Source organism: Eschrichtius robustus, chromosome 19, assembly GCF_028021215.1.
Source record: "Eschrichtius robustus isolate mEscRob2 chromosome 19, mEscRob2.pri, whole genome shotgun sequence".
Classification (NCBI taxonomy): domain Eukaryota; kingdom Metazoa; phylum Chordata; class Mammalia; order Artiodactyla; family Eschrichtiidae; genus Eschrichtius; species Eschrichtius robustus.
The window spans coordinates 66,725,962-66,744,563 of record NC_090842.1 but is presented as its reverse complement, the minus strand read 5'-3'; the positions used below and the strand labels follow the sequence as shown (position 1 = coordinate 66,744,563).

General features: G+C 47.2%; 1 protein-coding gene across 7 annotated transcripts in view; it reads left to right on the top strand.

Annotated features, from left to right (window-relative positions):
- RDH13 (retinol dehydrogenase 13) overlaps window positions 1-18,602 on the top strand; it is a 28,514-nt gene that overhangs the window by 8,660 nt on the left and 1,252 nt on the right. For 3 of the 7 annotated variants that reach the window (XM_068527993.1, XM_068527995.1, XM_068527994.1), the window contains 4 exons: window positions 1,587-1,691; window positions 2,813-3,025; window positions 3,806-3,907; window positions 5,281-6,251. In XM_068527993.1, coding sequence (XP_068384094.1) covers window positions 1,587-1,691; window positions 2,813-3,025; window positions 3,806-3,907; window positions 5,281-5,525 — 665 coding nt within the window. In that variant the 3' untranslated portion in view covers window positions 5,526-6,251. Of the gene's footprint in view, window positions 1-1,586; window positions 1,692-2,812; window positions 3,026-3,805; window positions 3,908-5,101; window positions 6,252-8,726; window positions 8,861-13,552; window positions 13,721-13,967; window positions 14,004-18,602 lie in introns of those variants that run through there. The other 4 variants (XR_011071361.1, XR_011071360.1, XM_068527997.1 and 1 more) reach the window with 3 other exon arrangements.

Here is an 18,602-nt window from a genome sequence, read left to right as displayed (position 1 = left end):
TGCAAAGCCAGAAATATTTACTACCTGGTCCTTTACAGAAGAAGTTAACTGACTGCTGTCTAGGAAAACTAAGTCCTGTATGTCCTTGGATCCTACAAGAAGTAGAGGCCAAGGAGGGAGGAAGAGTTAGTCAGGTGGAGAAGGGCAGAAACACTGATTCAGCCAACATTTCCGGAGGCTCTCTGGCTCTTGGGTGATGCAGGTGACACAGACGTGAGTCAGATTCAGCCTCTGCTTCCGAGGAGCGCCCGGGCCGGTGGGGGACACAGCCGCGACAATAGGTAACTAAGGGTTAGTGCAGAGAATCTGGAACTCCCACATTCTTTGCTGGGTGTTTCTTTTTGCAAATCCAGGGATCAGGCTGGCATTTCTCTGCACTTCCGTCACGTTGATGCCTGACTCACTCTTTTTGCTCCCCACCACATGGTCTCAGAACCACTTACGAATTTATTTTTTTCAAACAGGAATAACATTTGGAGGGTTAAACGTTCAGAAAGTGCAAATGGGGATACAGCAAAACCTCTTCCCGCCACACCTGCCATTAGCTCCCAGCATGCCGTCCTCAGATGTGTTCAGTGCTCCATGTCTTGTGTGTCCTTCTGGGGCCCATTTATGTATTTATAAAGCAAACGGGGATACACTTGCCCTTGGCTTTTTTGTACAAAGCGGAGCCTGTTATATACCTGGTGCTGCCCCTTGCTTTTTCTCCCCGGTTCTATCTTGGAGATCGTTGCAGGCAGAATTTTTTCCTTTTTTTCTTGTGGCTAGCTTGTGGTTTTTTTGTTTTTTTGGTCCTTTTTTTGGCCACTGCGTGGCATGTGGGATCTTAGTTCCCTGACCAGGGATGGAACCCGTGCCCCCTGCAGTAGAAGCATGGAGTCCTAACCCCTGGACTGCCAGAGTATTCCTGTGTGTGTATTTTTTTAATTTTTATTGAAATATAGTTGATTTACAGTGTTTTTGTAGTTTCAGGTGTACAGCAAAGTGATTCAGTTATATACACACACATGCTCACACATACACACACACACAAATTCTTTTTTAGATTCTTTTCCATTATAAGTTATTACAAGATATTGAATATAGTTCCCTGTGCTATATAGTAGGTAGGTCCTTGTTGGTTATCTATTTTACATATAGTGATGTGTATATTTTAATCCCCAGCTCCTAATTTATCCCTCCCCCCCTTCTCCTTTGGTAACCATAAGTTTGTTTTCTAGGCCTGTGAGTCTATTTCTGCTTTGTAAATAAGGTCATTCGTATCATTTTTTTAGATTCCACATGTGATATCATATGGTATTTGTCTTTTTCTTTCTGACTGACTTCACTTTGTGTGATAATCCTCTAGGCCCATCCACGTCGCTGCAAATGGCATTATTTCATTCTTTTTTATGGCTGAGTAATATTCCAGTGTATATGTGTACCACATCTTCTTTATCCATTCCTCTGTCGATGGACACTTAGGTTGCAGAAAGTACTTGTCGAATGGATAATAACGAAGCCATTCTACCCAGCAGGTTCTATTATCACCCCTTTTACAGAAGGGGAAACTGAGTCACACATTTGTCCTCACCCCTGTCTTCCAGAGGAGGAGCGAGTGCACATCCTGATCAATAACGCAGCCGTGATGCGGTGCCCCCACTGGACCACCGAGGACGGCTTTGAGATGCAGCTTGGCGTTAACTACCTGGGTGAGGCTGCAGGCTGTGTGGCGTCGGCCTGGGATGTGAGCAGGAGCCCCCGTGGGCCAGGCACAGGCTCCGGGAGGGGGTCTTCCTCTCTCCGGTGTGGCCAGGCGGCCGTGAGTAGGGTCACCTGGCAGCTCAGGGAATCGCCTGTTCATCACTGGACCCTCAGTCCTTCGGACCTTCCATCAGCCTCTTGGCCATTTGTCCCTTTGTCTGTCTGTCCTCCAGTCTCTGTCTGCCCTTCTCTCACTGTGTCAGTTTATCTGTTGTCACCCTAAATGCATCTGCAGTCCATTAGTAAGGGTGATGGATGTTGGGCGGACACCAATCATATAGGATTAGGGCCCACCCTAATGACCTCACCCTAATGGCCTCATTTTACCTTGATCACCTCTCTAAAGACCCTCTCTCCAAATAAGGTCACATGCTGATGTACTGGAGGGTAGGGCATATTTTTTTAGGGGGGTTGGGGAGGGTGACACAATTCACCCATAACACATGTGAGTTGTGACTACCCTTCACCCCCTATGGGCTGGGACTCAAGTCATGTGACCTGATGGAGCTGCAAGGGAGTCTGGGAAATGTAGTCTTTCACTGGGCAGTCTCATGCATAACCCAAAATTCTATCACTGAAGAAGAAATGGAGAAAGGATTTTGGGAGACAGAAGGCATTCTCTTCTCCAGCTGACCTCATAGAGGGTTATCACAGGGCTTTGTGATAATTTGTTGTCAGGAATGTCTTGTACATTGTAGGATTTTTTTTTGCCATGCCACACGGCTTGTGGGATCTCAGTTCACTGACCAGGGATTGAACCCTGACTGCAGCAGTGAAAACCCAGAATCCTAACCACTAGGCCACCAGGGAACTCCCACATTGTAGGATTTTTAGCAGCATCCCTGGCCTCCACCCACTAGGTGGCAGTAGCACTCCTCTACTGTCCACAGTTGTGGTGATCAAAATTATCTCTAGATGGTGCCAAATGCCTGCTGGTGGGGGGCGCAAAGTTGGACCGTGTTGAGAAACATGGGTTATGGGAGGATGAAATAAGGTGATGTTCTCAGTATGGTCCTATGCACGGGACAAGAATTCCGTGAAAGTTATCTTTTCGTTTTCCATCCTCCAGGTCACTTTCTTTTGACGAACTTGCTGCTGGACAAGCTGAAAGCCTCTGCTCCTTCGCGCATCATCAACCTCTCGTCCTTGGCCCACGTTGCTGGGCACATAGACTTCGAGGACTTGAACTGGGAGAAGAGGAAGTATGACACTAAGGCAGCCTACTGCCAGAGCAAGCTGGCCGTTGTCCTCTTCACCAAGGAGCTGAGCCGGCGGCTGCAAGGTGCGTGTGGCGAGCCTCGCTGGTCTCCCCTTTCCTTTAGCTCCGAGCCTGAAACAGTCCTGCTGTGACCCTGGGTGGATGGGAGGTCAAGCATTGGCTCCAGGACCGAGTAGGCAAACGTATGACACACTTACCACCACGCTCCCCACTGGTGCCTGAAGCAGACATCACTAATCAGTCACAGCATTCTTCTTCTCTGCTCATCCCGGACAGGCACCTGAGCCTTTGGTGCTCTAGACCAGTGAACCTTTGACAATATCTGGAGACATTTTTCGCTGTCAGTTTGGGGAGCAGGGGCGGGTTGGGTGATGTTCCTGGCATCTAGTGGGCAGAGGCCAAGGATGCTGGTCAACATCCTACAGGGCACAGGATAAAGAATCATCTGACCTCGGTGTCCATAGTGCTGAAGTTGAAAAGTCTGCCCTTTGCCTTTGCTTCTCAAAGAGTCAGTAGACCAGCAGTGTCAGCTCACCTGGGTGTTTGTCATAATTGCAGCATCTCAGACCCCACCCTGACCCACTGCTTCAGACTCTGGGGTGGAGCCTGGCGGTCTGGGCTTTTCAAGCCCTCCAGGTGATTTTTACACACTGAGGTTCAGAGGCTCTGCCCTGGACAGCCATGAGTCAGAGCTGCCTTGCAGGTGAAACCGGGGATGTGGAGGCTTCAGAGCAAGAGGGCGACATGGATTCAGGGGGGGCCCCCTAGGATGGTTGCTATCAGCCTTCCTGGCGAGGGGTGAACCTGACGTCTGCCTGCCTCACTTTTTCCTTCTCTCCCCAGGCACGGGCGTGACTGTCAATGCCTTGCACCCCGGCGTGGCCAGGACAGAGCTGGGCAGACACACGGGCATGCACAGGTCCGCCTTCTCCAGCTTCACACTCGGTAAGTCCTCTCCTGGTCTGGGGTCCCTTAACCGAACCCCTGTCCTCGTAGCTTGGGGCTCAGGACCCTCAGTGTATTAGGGTCTTCCTGAAACAGAACCAATAGGATAGGATATACATAGATATTTAGAGAGATTTATTAGGGGGGGATTGGCTCATGCATCTGTGGGGGCTGAGAAGTCCCAGGGTCTGCTCTGTATGCCGGAGGCCCAGGAACGCTGACGGTGTAGTTGCAGTACAAACCCAAAGGCCTGAGCACCAGGGGAACCGATGGTGTAAGTCCCAGTCCAAGTCGGAAGGCCAGGAGCGCCAGTGTCTGAGGCCAGGAGGAAATGGATGTCCCTGCTCAAGGAGAGAGAGAGAGTTCGCCCTTTCTCCACCTTTTTGTTCTATTTTCACCCCCAACTAATTGCATGGTGCCCACCCACATTGGTGAGGGTGGATTTTACATAGTCTATTGATTCAAATGCTAATCTCTTCACACCCTCACAGACACCCCAGAAATAATGTGTTACCTGCTCTCTGGACATCCCTTAGCCCTGTCAAGTTCACACATGAAATTAACATCACACTCAGAGACTATCTCAGGGGCTTTGCTGTGCCCCCTGCCCTGTGTTTTCCTTGGTACTGAGTCACTTTCATATGTCTACCCAGCCTGCCAGCCTCAGAACAGCCCCGGGAAATAGGCCAGAGCCTGTTTGATGAGACTGTTTCAGAGGTGGAGGTCATGGAGGTGACTTCCTGGAGTTCGGGCGTGCTTGGGGTAACTCCAGTTTCATCCCAGACTAGCTGGGCCACCCAGCAAAGTGACTTCTCTCCGAACCTCCCTTTCCTTATCTGTAAAATGAGGGTCATGGTAGTACCTGCCTCAGTGGGGAGGATTAGATGAGCCCTCCCTAAAAGGGCCAGCACAATTCCTGGCCAAATAAATAATTAGAACTTTATAACTAGTGTTTATAATCCTGAAAAACATTTAGTTGTTGGGGGCTAGGTATCAGGGACCTGAAGCTGAAGCTGGCACTGGAGACACTCAATACACAGAAGCTACTTTAAAGAAAGATGGGGTGGGGTGAGGACTTGGGGCTGACATAGAGGAGGGGGACCTTCCATTTGCCTGGGAAAAGCCAGGGGGGCTTCCTGGAGGGGAGGCAGCTTTCAAGCTGGTCCCTGCATCTGGAATTATTTGTCTGGGCAGTGCCAAGGAAGGGAGCTCCTGGTGTTGGGAACCAGAGGGGCAAAGGCCTGGAGGAGAGCTCTGTGGGACTCCAGGGAAACTTCTGGCCTTCGTGGGCCCTGAGCCACCTGGGGTGGTGCTGGGCCTTCTGTATCTTCCTCTCTGAATGTGTGGACTGAACTCTCTGTGGGCCGATGCAGGGCCCATCTTCTGGCTGCTGGTCAAGAGCCCCCAGCTGGCGGCCCAGCCCAGCACCTACCTGGCCGTGGCGGAGGAGTTGGAGGGTGTTTCTGGAAAGTACTTTGAGGGACTCAAAGAGAAGGCTCCGGCCCCGGAAGCTGAGGATGAGGAGGTAGCCCAGAGGCTTTGGGCTGAAAGTGCCCGCCTTGTGGGCTTGGAGATGTCCTATGGATCCTCTGAGAGGGGACAGCCCCTCCCCAAATAACTTCTGGGAGCAGGTATGAAAGCCACCAGGGAGGCAGTCACCAAGATGGAACAGCAGCCAACCAAAGCTGGCTGCCATGCCCGCAGCGCCCTCTAGGTGGCAGTATTGCCCCTTTTCTGGCCACAATGGCTTGGACAGCAGGTGAGCACCTGACCCAGGGGCTGGCTGGTACAGTGTGCCCTGCTGCCAGCAGGTGAGCTGGGCCATCAGATGCCTCCCTTGGGAATCCAAACCAGGAATTTTGGGGGGCGGCATCAGCTCCCTCTGGTGTGGGCCACGTCAGGGACTGGATGGCCGTGGGCAAGTTGTCTGGCAGATGCTTGAGTTCATGGTCCCCCGTGGGACCTTGCACACCTCCAGTCTCCCCTCTGAGCCTTGGTTTCTCCAGCTGTAAACTGTGAAGAATAACCTGACTACCTCATTGGATGGCCGTGAGTTATCGCTGGGCTTGGAGAATGGCAGCTGCATATTCCTTGCCGTTGGATGTTTACTGAGGACCTTCTGTGTGCCAGACCCTGGCAAGGTGCTGGGGATGCCCCCCCAGGAACAGACCGACTCAGATCTGGCCTTGTTATCTCCAAGTCACGCTGGGGACAGCATGGTGGGGAGGAACCACTGGGGAACCAGGCTGCCTGGGATCACGACCTTCCCTCCAGTTCCTGTGGGGATTTCAACTGTAGACGCTCAAACTTGCTCTTTAATAATAAAAAGAAAAAATTTAACTGAGTCACAGCTTTTATTTTCTTCTTCGTGCGGGTGTGTGGTGGGGGGTGGAGGAGGGGCAGTGCCAATGAGCTGAACAGAAAGAACTTGTATTTATTGCATTTAGGAAACTGGGTCAGTGGTTTAAATATTGCCAGGGCAGTAAACCACTCGGAAGTTCAGACTTTTGGGGAACTTCCCCTGGCGGCCCAGTGGTTAGGGCTCCGCGCTTCCGCTGCAGGGGGCCCAGGTTTGATCCCTCGTTGGGGAACTTAAGATCCCACGTGCTGCACAGTGTGGCCAAAAGTAAAGAAAAAGAAGAATTCAGACTTTTAGAGACGAAAGGTGTCCTTCCCTCCTTTCACATGGCAACAGTTGTTGAAGTCTGCGGAGAAATGGGGCTGACACTCAGCTCGGTCACAGCACTGAAGGGGGCACCGCAAAGCTCAGTGATCAAGACAAAAATGTTTAAACATTAAAAAATGTAATATGTGAGAGAATTGTGGGGCACTGCTCCACATCCTACGATACACAGGACGACAGAGAATGATCGTGTTCCAAATGTCATCAGCGCTGAGGGCGGGGAGTGGTGGAAGAGGAACTAAAGATGACCCAGCGCTTCATAAACACAGTGAGCTTTCCTTCTGTTACCGCATCAGATGGAAAATAGCCAAAGGACATGTGTGGGGTGACCTGGCCCTGGTAGGTAGCTTTGAATGAACGCCACCTCCCTGTTTGTGCCCGGTGTCTTCTCACTCTGTGGGCTGGACCTAGAGACTCACTTCTTTCTTTCTTTCTTTTTTTAAAAATGTTTTGGCTCCGCCGGTCTTAGTTGCAGCACGCAGGATCTTCTTCATTGCTGTGTGGAGATCTTTAGTTGCAGCATGTGGGATCTAGTTCCCTGACCAGGGGTCGAACCTGGGCCCCTGCATTGGGAGGGCAGAGTCTTACCCACTGGACCACCAGGGAAGTCCCTAGAGACTCACTTCCAACAAACAGAATAGGGCAAAGGGGATGGACATGGACCATGGGATTAGGTTATAAAAGGCTGACTTCTGTATCACTGGCTCCCCCCACCCCTCCCCCCCATCCCCACTCGCCAGCTGCCATGCTGTGGGCGGCCCTTGGAGGGACCCGAAGTGGGTCTCTCTGGGCTGAAATCAAGGAGTGAACAGTTCTGAGAGAAAGACAAATACCATATGATATCATCATATGTGGAATCTAATTAAAAAATGATACAAACAAACTTATTTACAGAACAGACACAGACTTACAGATATCAGAAAACAAACTTACGGCTACCAAAGGGGAAACGTGTGTGTGAGGGGGAGGGATAAATCAGGAGCTCGGGATTGACATACGCACCCTACTACATAAGATAACTAACCAACCGGGACCTACTGTATGGCACAGGGAACTCTACTCAGTATTCTGTGATAACCTATATGAGAAAAGAATCTGAAAAAGAATGAATACGTGTGTACGTATAAGTGAATCACTTTGCTCTACACCTGAAACCAACACAACATTGTAAATCAACTATACTCAAATAAAAGTAAAAAAAAAAAAAAAAGAGTGCACAGGTATGGTTCCTTCTGGAGGCTCCCAGGGAGAACCTGTTTCCTTACGTTTTTCCAGCTTCTAGAGGCGCCTGCACTTCTTGGCCTGTGGCCCCTTCATCTGCAGAGCAGGCAATGGCAGGCCAGGTCCTTCTCACGCTGCCATCTCTCTGTTTCTCCCGCTTCGCCTCCATCTCCTGTTTTTAAGGACTCTTGTGATATCGCTTGGCCCATCCAGATAACCCAGGATCATCTTCCTCCTTTAAAGTCAGCTGATTCGAAACTTTAATCCCATCATCCACCTTAATGCCGCCTTTGCCATGTAAAGTAACAGGGTTCTGGGGAATAGGATGTGGACATCTTTGGGGGGGGACCCACTTTTCTGCCTACCTCTCTGTCCTTTTCAAAATCTGCTTACTTAGCACCCCCAGTGTACTTCCCATGCATTCCTTTCTGCTCAAGTAGAGAGGAATAAGCTTCAGGGACTTCCCTGGCAGTCCAGGGGTTAGGACTCCACGCTTCCACTGCAGGGGGCACGGGTTCGATCCCCGGTCAGGGAACTAAGATCCCTCATGCCACGTGGCGAGGCCAAAAAAAATTTTCTTTTTATTAAAAAAAAAAAAAGTCAGCTTCACCAGTGTTGCTTGCAAGCAAATCAACTGAGAAAAACAGATTTTTAAAATCACAAACTCCCTACCCGCTAAAAAAGAAGAAAAAAAAGAAAAAAACTTGGAGGTGTGTTAGAAAGAAGAGGAGCTGGAATTCAAAGTCTGATTCTAGAACCCACTTTCTTTTTGGGGGGAGCGTTAGAGGTCTAAACGCCCAGGAGAACAGCTAACCACAGGGAGATTTGTCTATTATGTAGATGTGAGCAACACACCTCAGGGCTAATTCTAACCACAAACCTTCGCAACCAATATCTGCTTGCTTTCTGAAACAGAAACCCCAAGGACCACAAATGTTGACTCACAAATCAACCTAATCCCCGTCTACTTCTCCGAAGGCTTTGAGGTGATTCGCAAACCTAGCTACGACCTTCAGACTGATGAAAGATGATAGAAACCAACCTCAAACAAAACAATGCAAAACAAAACCCAAAGCCACAGAAACCCGGAGAGGAGATGGTGCAAAGTAATAAACAGACCCAGGAATGCAACGTGGAAGGACAATGCTTCAGGGGGGGGGTTCTTCACAAAGAGAAACCAAGTCACGGTCAAATCGTTCATACCTCACTCTGGGGCTTGGGAATTCTGTCAGGATGCCTTGGGCTGCTGTTGACAGGACTTACTCAAAGGATGTAAGCTGAGCTGACTTCCACCCCAGGCAAAAGCAGGAAGGAAGCTATTTCACAGAAGTAGAAGCCCAGGGGTGTGGCAGGCTTTGAGTTCATCGACATCATTAAGATTCCTACTGCATGACAACGGTCTGACAATTACCAATGCAACGTCATTCCAAGGCTGGGTGTTTGTAACAGGTTGGATGGTGGGGTGCCTCCCCCTAAAAGGTACGTCCAAGTCCTAACTCCCAATGCCTGTGAATGGGAGCCAATTTGGAAAAAGTTTCTTTGCCGATGTAATTAGGAATCTCGAGATGAGATTGTCCTGGATTATCTGGGGGGACCCTAAATCCAACAAGTGTCCTTAGAAGACAGAGAGAGCAGAGGAAGAAGCAATGAGGGGATTGAGGGCAGAGACAGGGATGATGCAGTCTCAAATCGAGGAATGGCTGGAGCCCCCAGAAACTGCAAAAGGCAAGGAACAGAATCTCCCCCAGAGCTTCTGGAGGGTGCGTTCCCCACCCCGCCCCGCCCTGCCCTGCCACCTTGAATTTGGACTTCTGGCCTCTGGAACTGTGAGAGAATACATTTATGTTGTTCTGAGTCACCAAGGTGATGGTATTTGTTACAGCAGCCAGAGGAAACTAATGCAGGCTCTTTGGGGGGTGGGTCACGAGATGACTACCAGAGCCAATTTGGGCCATTTGTTTTCTTGTTTGTTTGCCCAGTGACGGGGAGAGAAGCATTTCTCTATCTTTTTTTTTTTTAATTTATTTTTGGCTGCGTTGGGTCTTCGTTTCTGTGCGAGGGCTTTCTCCAGTTGCGGCAAGCGGGGGCCACTCTTCATCGCGGCGCGCGGGCCTCTCACTATCGCGGCCTCTCTCGTTGCGGAGCACAGGCTCCAGACGCGCAGGCTCAGTAGTTGTGGCTCACGGGCTTAGTTGCTCCGCGGCATGTGGGATCTTCCCAGACCAGGGCTCGAACCCGTGTCCCCTGCATTGGCAGGCAGACTCTCAACCACTGCACCACCAGGGAAGCCCACGTTCCTGTCAGGCATGTGGGAATCTTAGCTCCCGGACCAGGGATCGAACCTGCACCCCCTGCATTGGAAGGCGAAGTCTTAACCACTGAACCACCAGGGAAGTCCCTAAAGGTGGAAGCTTTAATTATGGAATTAATTTTTAAAAAGCCAGCTTTTGGTTAGTTTTGGGTTTTATGAAGTTTTTTGGTTTAATACCTTTTTTTTTTTTTTTTTTTGGGCCAAGCCTTGTGGGATCTTAGTTTCCTGACCAGGGATGGAACCCGTGTCCCCTGCAGTGGAAGCTTGGAGTCCTAACCACTGGACAGCCAGGGAATTCCCTCACTGTTGCTTTTTCAGGGCTAAGATCCCCTCCATCTCTGCCCCATGTTTTCAACCCCAGTAGCACTGGGTCTGCAATCCCCATCAGGGACTCTTCGGTCACAGGTCAACAAGCTGACATTTGAAAGTGGCTCTGCCCCATAGACCCTCATACAATGATGGAAATGTCCTTTATCATTTGAGTTTTACTACTGATTCTCTAGGGCTGTGCTGTCCCATATGGGAGCCGTTAGGCGCTCAGTGGCTGCAGGGCACGTCACGTGCCTATTGCAACTGAGGAAGTGAATATTAAGTTTTATTTAATTTTCATTAACTTAAAGCAAAAGAACTGCCTCTAGCTAGCTGCTGCCATAGTCTGGGAGTCCCGGGAGCAGGCGGGAAGCGTGGGGACCCCTCACCTCTCTCTGGGAGCATCAGGACATGACTGGCTTCTGACCAGAGGTAGGGGAAGTTCTTGTGTAGACCGTAGTAGCATCTGTAGGTCCCCGGGTGCATCAGGAAGATGGCATTCACAGGAAAGTCGGCCTCAGAAGCCCCAGCTTTGTACTTGGAGCTTAGGTCCTGGGCAAATTCTACTCTTCCATTCCTGGAAAGAACGAATGCGTCAAACCAGGTCTCTGAGTGATACCGCAGACTGAGCTTCTTAGAGGGGGTCTTCTTGGAGGAGGAGCCCCAGTGAGCCGAGAGGGAGGGTTTTCTGTACACACCTGGGAAGGAAGAGAGCCAAGGTGGTGAGTGGGCAGCGCCTCTGCCCGCTCCCTCCCGATTTAACCTGAGCACGTCTTCCTAACGCCCAGAAAGCACCCTTCCTGTTTTGCTACACTTGTCAGGAGCTTGAGGCCTCTCCAATTTTGTCCTTGTTTCCTCTGTGTCTCTTTTTCTCCCTGATTCATTCTGTCTCCATTACTGTTCCTCTCACCCAGGAGTCCTTACTGTGACTCAAAAGGTCCTACAGGGGGGCTTCCCTGGTGGCGCAGTGGTTGAGAATCCGCCTGCCAATGCAGGGGACACGGGTTCGAGCCCTGGTCCGGGAAGATCCCACATGCCGCGAAGCAACTAAGCCTGTGAGCCACAACTACTGAGCCCACGTGCCACAACTACTGAAGTCCGAGCGCCTAGAGCCCGTGCTCTGCAACAAGAGAATCCACCGCAATGAGAAGCCCGCGCACTGCAATGAAGAGTAGCCCCCACTCGCCTCAACTAGAGAAAGCCCGCGTGCAGCAACGAAGACCCAACGCAGCCAAAAAAAAAAAAAAACGTGTTGAAAAATAATCTGCCTGCATCCCCCTGTGTGTTGCAATCTTCTCAAAGGCATCCCTGAGCCCCCAGGGTTGCCCAGGCCCGGGTCAGGCACCTAAGGGCTTCAGGAAATTTTTACTGGATACAAGCAGTGAATCTGGTTTTCCACTTGCCCTTTTATGTCACACACCAACATGGAGGTGGCCCAGTCTGAGAAGGGGGCTGGGAAGATCATAGGTGGATAACATCCCACTGCAGGGAGCTGCCTTGGCTTCTCCCACAGCCTGAGCAAGTCCGTTTAGGGGCCCAGGGAGTTCCCAGGGATGGAGAGTGTGTCCGAGCCGTAGGTTCCTTACCTATGACTATGAGCTTCAGTGGTTTACTGGAGCTTTTCCATTTATAGGGGAAGGTCTTGTACGAGCCATACACCTGTAGATCCCAGTATGGGCTGCTGTCACTGGGGAGATGTGGGATCTATTATAGCTCTGCTTGATATAGTTCATGAAGTCACCTTCACCGTGTTGTTTGGTCAGAGCAAAAAGATCATACGTAGATCCTGAATTACAGTATAGGGTCGCAGTTTCTCCTAAAGTCACCACAGGGTACAGCTGGGCAAAGAGTGGTAGTCCAACTGTGTACACATCTGAAAATAAGGCGGGACTGGCATTGACCATAAGCCATCAACAACGATCAAATATTTGGTAGAATCTATATATCTAAATGCCCAAAGCAATTCATTTCAGTATTACATGTAATAACAGGAATATTCTCCTACTATAATTTCCTGACAAATGAAAATGATATATTCTATGGAGGAAGAAGGTCACAAGATATTCACATTTTCATACATGATGTCCAGGATTCATTAAAAAAAAATTACCTGCTATATGTCCAAATCCATCAAGATGTATACATAAAATATGTAAAAATTTATTTGCATAGCAATTATACCTCAATACTTGAAAAATTACTTGCTATGCTAGGGGTAAGAAAAGATGTTCCGGACTTCCCTGGTGGCTCAGTGGTTAAGAATCCGCCTGCCAAGGCAGGGGACCCGGGTTTGAGCCCTGGTCCGGGAAGATCCCACATGCCGTGGAGCAACTAAGCCCGTGCACCACAACTACTGAGTCTGCGTGCCACAACTACTGAAGCCCGTGTACCTAGAGCCCATGCTCCGCAACAAGAGAAGCCCGCGCGCCGCAATGAAGAGTAGCCCCCACTCACCGCAACTAGAGAAAGCCTGCGTGCGGCAACGAAGACCCAACACAGCCAAAAATAAAGAAATTAATTAATTAATTAAAAAAAAGAAGTTTATATAAGACATCAACTACTCAGGAATTTACATATTTCTCAGATTAAACGAAGGTCATTGATCATCCCAAGCAAATTAAAACACTCATTTCTAGTGAGTTGATGTTAATGCCCCCATCAGAGATTTTTGGTCAGGACATAACCCTTGGAATGCAGCCATTCAGGAAAAATGTACTCTTAGTTGAATCTTTTCATACCCACTATTACTACAGAGAATCCATATCCTACAAAAGAACTGGTCTTCCAGGCATGTTCCCTGGGCCCACATTGCTCTCCACCAAATTCTCTAGTTTGATTTAGGTCTGCAACACCATCCCTAATAGTTTCATATATTAGATTCAGTCTTTTCGAACTACATTTCACCTCCTTTTTTGAGGGGTGAGTAAAGCTTCCTTCAGTTCTTCTATGGTGGATAAACAGATCATTGTGGAGAGCATGGCACAAATCTCCCACGTCTTTGTGGCTGTAAGATCACAGCAGGAAACCCACAGAGTAACTCATGTCCAGCGGGGTGATATGGTGGAGGGTTGAGAGGCAAAGCCTCAGTCTTGCACAAGGAGCGGTTCCCCTTTTTGTTTAGCAGGGGATGTTGTCACTCTTCGGCAAGGGGTTTAAAGCCCCAGGCTGTTCCATCCACGGGTGTGTCGTGCTGCGAAGATTTGCTGCCCAGTTGGCTGTGCTGCACGGTGTGGAGCTGTGGGCTCAGGCACTGCCATGTCCCTGGGGGTCATTTTTCTGCTTGGACTTGGTGAGTGGGGCAAGGGAAGTTGTGTGGGAGGCTGGTGAGGGAAGAGGATGCAGATAAGAGGTTTATAACCTGGGTTCCTCTTGTGGGACTCTTTCTTTAGGAGGTCCTGGGGCCAGTGACTTATAGAGAGATCACCCACAGGGCCACTTTTCTTCAGTTTGGTCTAGATGTGGTGCCCTGAGCTCAGGTGTTTGGGACTCGCTGTATTATTGGGAGACATCTCTTACCAAGTCTTTCTCTATTTTAGTGTTTTGCTGGGATCAAAGGATTCGGGCACAAACGGGTGAGTGTTTTCTCCCTTTTCTGCCTAGAGAACTCTGAATTGGGCTGAGCGGACTGAGGGATGAGCTTGAGTAGCCTTGAAAGAATCCCAGCCTTTAACCTGCACCATCTCTTCATCCACTCGTCGTATTATTTATTTTCTGTGTTTTAATTCTTCACCATTATGCCAATCTTTGGTGGAAAACCTCTCCCCTTCTCTAGAAAGCTCCCTGATCCCCCGCTATTCCCTATCAGCACAGATGAGTCAGAAAGGGAATGCCCAGGTTTTCAAATAATGCAGAAAGGGAACACAGTTGAGGTCGACATTCCCAACGCAGACACAGAGAACTGGGGACATTTGTACGGGCACCAGATCCCCCTGTGGGTATGGGACCATCACTCATTGGGTGTGTTGTGTGTCCTTTCCATTTGCCATCACCTCAACTGCTTCCGTCTCCCTCATCTATGGAAGGTTTGTTCACAGGGAAGGTACTCTTGCTCAGGAGACAGACGTGCAGTAAAATGAAGACCTCAACACTTACTGGTTCTGGGACATTTTGCAAGCAGTTTCCTGCATTTGGGTCCCAAGTTCCTTCTTTCTAAAACGAAATAACGGGAGTTCCCTGGGGGTCCAGTGGTTAGGACTTGGCAATTTCACTGCCATGGCCCGGGTTCAATCCCTGGTTGGGGAACTAAGATCCCACAAGCCATGGGGCATGGTCAAAAAAAAAAAAAAAGAAGAATGGTGTTGCATCAGTTAAGATACAATGCATGTCAAGCTCAGATAACAACGTTTTGCTCAGATTAGGGGTCATTGCGTAATGTTAACAATTGCGAGATAACATTTATTGAGGTTTTCCCATTGCCAAGGGCTATTCTCAGCTTTTGTATATATGATCTCATTTTAATCTTATTAACTCCACCAAGAGGTAAGTTAATTTTTTCATATTCCAGATATATTGAGCCCTGGATGTGACCTTGACATTGTAGTATGTGTTTGGCATAGGTTTTTAATAAATTAATTAAAGTATAATTGAAGTACAATATTATATTAATTTCAGGTGTGCCACATAATGATTTGACATTTATATACATTATGAAATGATCACCACAATAAGTCTAGTAACCATCTGTTCCCATATAAAGTTATTATTACATTATTATTGACCACATTCCCTATGCTGTATATTTCATCCCTGTAATTTATTTATTAGATAACTTAAGGTTTGTACTTCTTAAACCCCTTCACTTATTTTGGCAGCCACCTGTTTATTTTTCTCTGGGTCTGTGACTCTATTTTCATTTTGTTTGTTTTGTTCTTTAGATTCCACATATAAGTGAGAGCGTATAGTATTTGTCTTTTCTCTGACTTATTTCACTTAGCAGAATACCCTCTAGATCCACCCATGTTGTCACAAATGGCAAGATTTTTTTTAATGACTAATATGCCATTGTGTATACCTATATCTCACATCTTCTTTATCTATTCATTTACTGATGGACAATTAGGATTGCTTCTATGTCTTGGCTATTGTAAATAGTATTGCTATGAACATTGGGGTGCATGTATCTTTTAGAATTTGTGTTTTCATTTTTCTTTGAATGTATACCCAGGAGTGGTAGTTCTATTTTTAGTTTTTTTGAGAAGTCTCCATACTGTTTTCCATAGTGGCTGCTCCAATTTACATTCCCACCAACAGTGTATGAGGGCTCCCTTTTCTCCACATCCTTGCCAACACTTGTTATTTGTGGTATTTTTGATGATAGCCATACCGGTTGGTGTGAGAGAATGTCTCGTTGTGGGGTTTTTTTTAAAATTAATTAATTAATTTATTTATTTTTGGCTGCATTGGGTCTTCACTGCTGTGTGTGGGCTTTCTCTACGTGCGGCAAGCGAGGGCTTCTCTTTGTTGCTGTGCGCGGGCTTCTCATTGCAGTGGCTTCTCTTGTTGCGGAGCACAGGCTCTAGGCACGTGGGTTTCAGTAGCTGTGGCTCGCGGGCTCTAGAGCGCAGGCTCAGTAGTTGTGGTGCACAGGCTTAGTTGCTCCGCGGCATGTGGGATCTTCCCGGACCAGGGCTCAAACCCATGTCCCCTGCATTAGCAGGCGGATTCTTAACCACTGCGCCACCAGGGAAGTCCCTCGTTGTGGTTTTAATTTGCATTTCTCTGATGATTAATGATATTGAGCATCCTTTCATGTGCCTGTTGGCCATCTGTGTGTCTTCTTTGGAAAAATGTCTATTCAGTTCTTCTGCTCATTTTAAATCAGATTGTTTGGGTTTTTTTGCTGGTGCTTTGTATAAGCTGTTTACATATTTTAGGTACTAACCCCTTGTTGGTCATATCATTTGCAAATATTTTCTCCTATTCAGTAGGTTGTGTTTTCATTTTTTAAAAACCTTTATTTATTTATTTATTTTTGGCTGCATCGGGTCTTAGTTGCGGCACGTGGGATCTCTTGTTGTGGCCCACAGGCTCTTCGATGTGGCACGCAGGCTTCTCTCTAGTTGTGGTGCGTGGGCTCCAGAACACGTGGACTGTGTAGTTGTGGTGCACGGGCTCCAGAGCGCATGGGCTCTGTAGTTGTGGCATGCGGGCTCTCTAGTTGTGGTGCGCGGACTCAGTAGTTGCGGTGTGAGGGCTTAGTTGCCCCGTGGCATGCGGGATCTTAATTCCCCGACCAGGGATGGAACCCAAGTCCCCTGCATTGGAAGGCAGATTCTTAACCACTGGACCACCAGGGAAATCCCTGTCTTTTCATTTTGTCAATGTTTTCTTTTGCTGTGCAAAAGCTTTTACGTTTAATTAAGTCCTATTTGTTTATTTTTGCTTTTTTTCCCTTTGCTTTAGGGAGATAGCTTAAAAAAATATTGCTACAATTTATGTCAGAGTGTTCTGCCTATATTTTATTCTAGGAATTTTATGGTTTCCAAGCTTACATGTAGGTCTTTAATCCATTTGGAGTTTATTTTTGTATATGGTGTTAGAGAATGTTGTAACTTCATTCTTTTACATGTAGCTGCCTGGTTTTCCCAGCACCACTTATTGAAAAGACTGTCTTTTCTTCATTGTATATTCTTGCCTTCTTTGTTGCAGATTAAGTGGGTTTATTTCTGGGCTTTCTATCCTGTTCCATTGATCTATATGTCTGTTTTTATGCCAGTACCATACTGTTTTGATTATTGTAGCTTTGTAGTATAGACCGAAGTGGGGAGTGTGATAAATCCAGCTCTATTCTTCTTTCTCAAGATTGTTTTGACTATTTGAGGTCTTTTGTGTTTTCATAAGAATTTTAAAATTATTTGTTCTAGTTCTGTGAAAAATGCCATTGGTATTTTAATAGGGATTGCATTGAATCTGTGGATTGCCTTAGGTAGTATGGCTATTTTAACAGTGTTAATTTTTCCAATCCATAAACATGGTGTATCTTTCTCTCTGTTTGTGTCATCTTCAATTTCTTTCATCAGTGTCTTATAGTTTTCTGACTACAGGTCTTTTATCTCCTTAGGTAGGTTTATTCCTAGGTATTTTATTCTTTTTGATGTAATGGTAAATGGGATTGTTTCCTTAATTTCTCTTTCTGATATTTTGTTGTTAGTGTATAGAAATGCAACAGATTTCTGTATATTAATTTTACATCCTACAACTTTACCGAATTCATTGATGAGCTCTAGTATTAGTTTGGTGGTGTCTAGGATTTCTTTTATATATAGTATCATGTCAACTGCAAACAGGGAGCTTCACTTCTCCTTTACAATTCAAATGACTTTTGCTTATTTTTCTTGTCTGATTGCTGTGTCTAGGACTTCCAATACTATGTGAATAAAAGTGGTGAGAATGGACATCTGGGTCTTTATTTCTGATTTCAGAGTAAATGCTTTTGGCTTTTCACTGTTGAGTATGATGTTGGCTGTAGGTTTGTCTTATATGGTCTTTATGTTGGAGTATATATGTTCCCTCTATGCCCACTTTGCCGAGAGTTTTTATAATGCCAGGCAATGATATTTGTTCTTAAGTTGACAGGGAAGACTAACATTGGATTAAAATGGGTAGATTAAAGATGATCTGCTTCAGTTGTCCAGTATCTGCTGATGGCTATCAAAGTTATCACTCACTCCAGTCAAAAATGCTCCTGTGAATTTCTTATCCAATGGAATCTTTGACATCTACTCAGACACCTAATGAGAATCTCGGCAGAACTCTCAACAAATCTCAGAACCTCCTCCTTATATTGGTCTTCCCCTCTCAATAGATGCCACCCATCCTCTCCAATGATCAATTCATTGAGAATGATATATGATGCCCCTCTTTTGCTCTCAATGCCCATCTGCTCCATCTCTAAATCTCAAAGCTCATCATTTCTATACTCAAAAACTCCTCAAATCCATTCCCTTGTTTCTTTCATCACCACCACATTGTCATTACATGATCATTTGTCATGTAGCTGCCTGTAGCATGTTCCCTAATTGTCCCTCCACTTTTCCACCTGGCCCCTTAAATCCATTTATCACACCAGAAATATAGTAATTTAAAAAATTACAAGCTCACTGCTTGTTAATCCCTTTGTGGGTCATTATTACATTTAGACTTAAATCCAGACTCTTCTCCTCAGCTTCCAA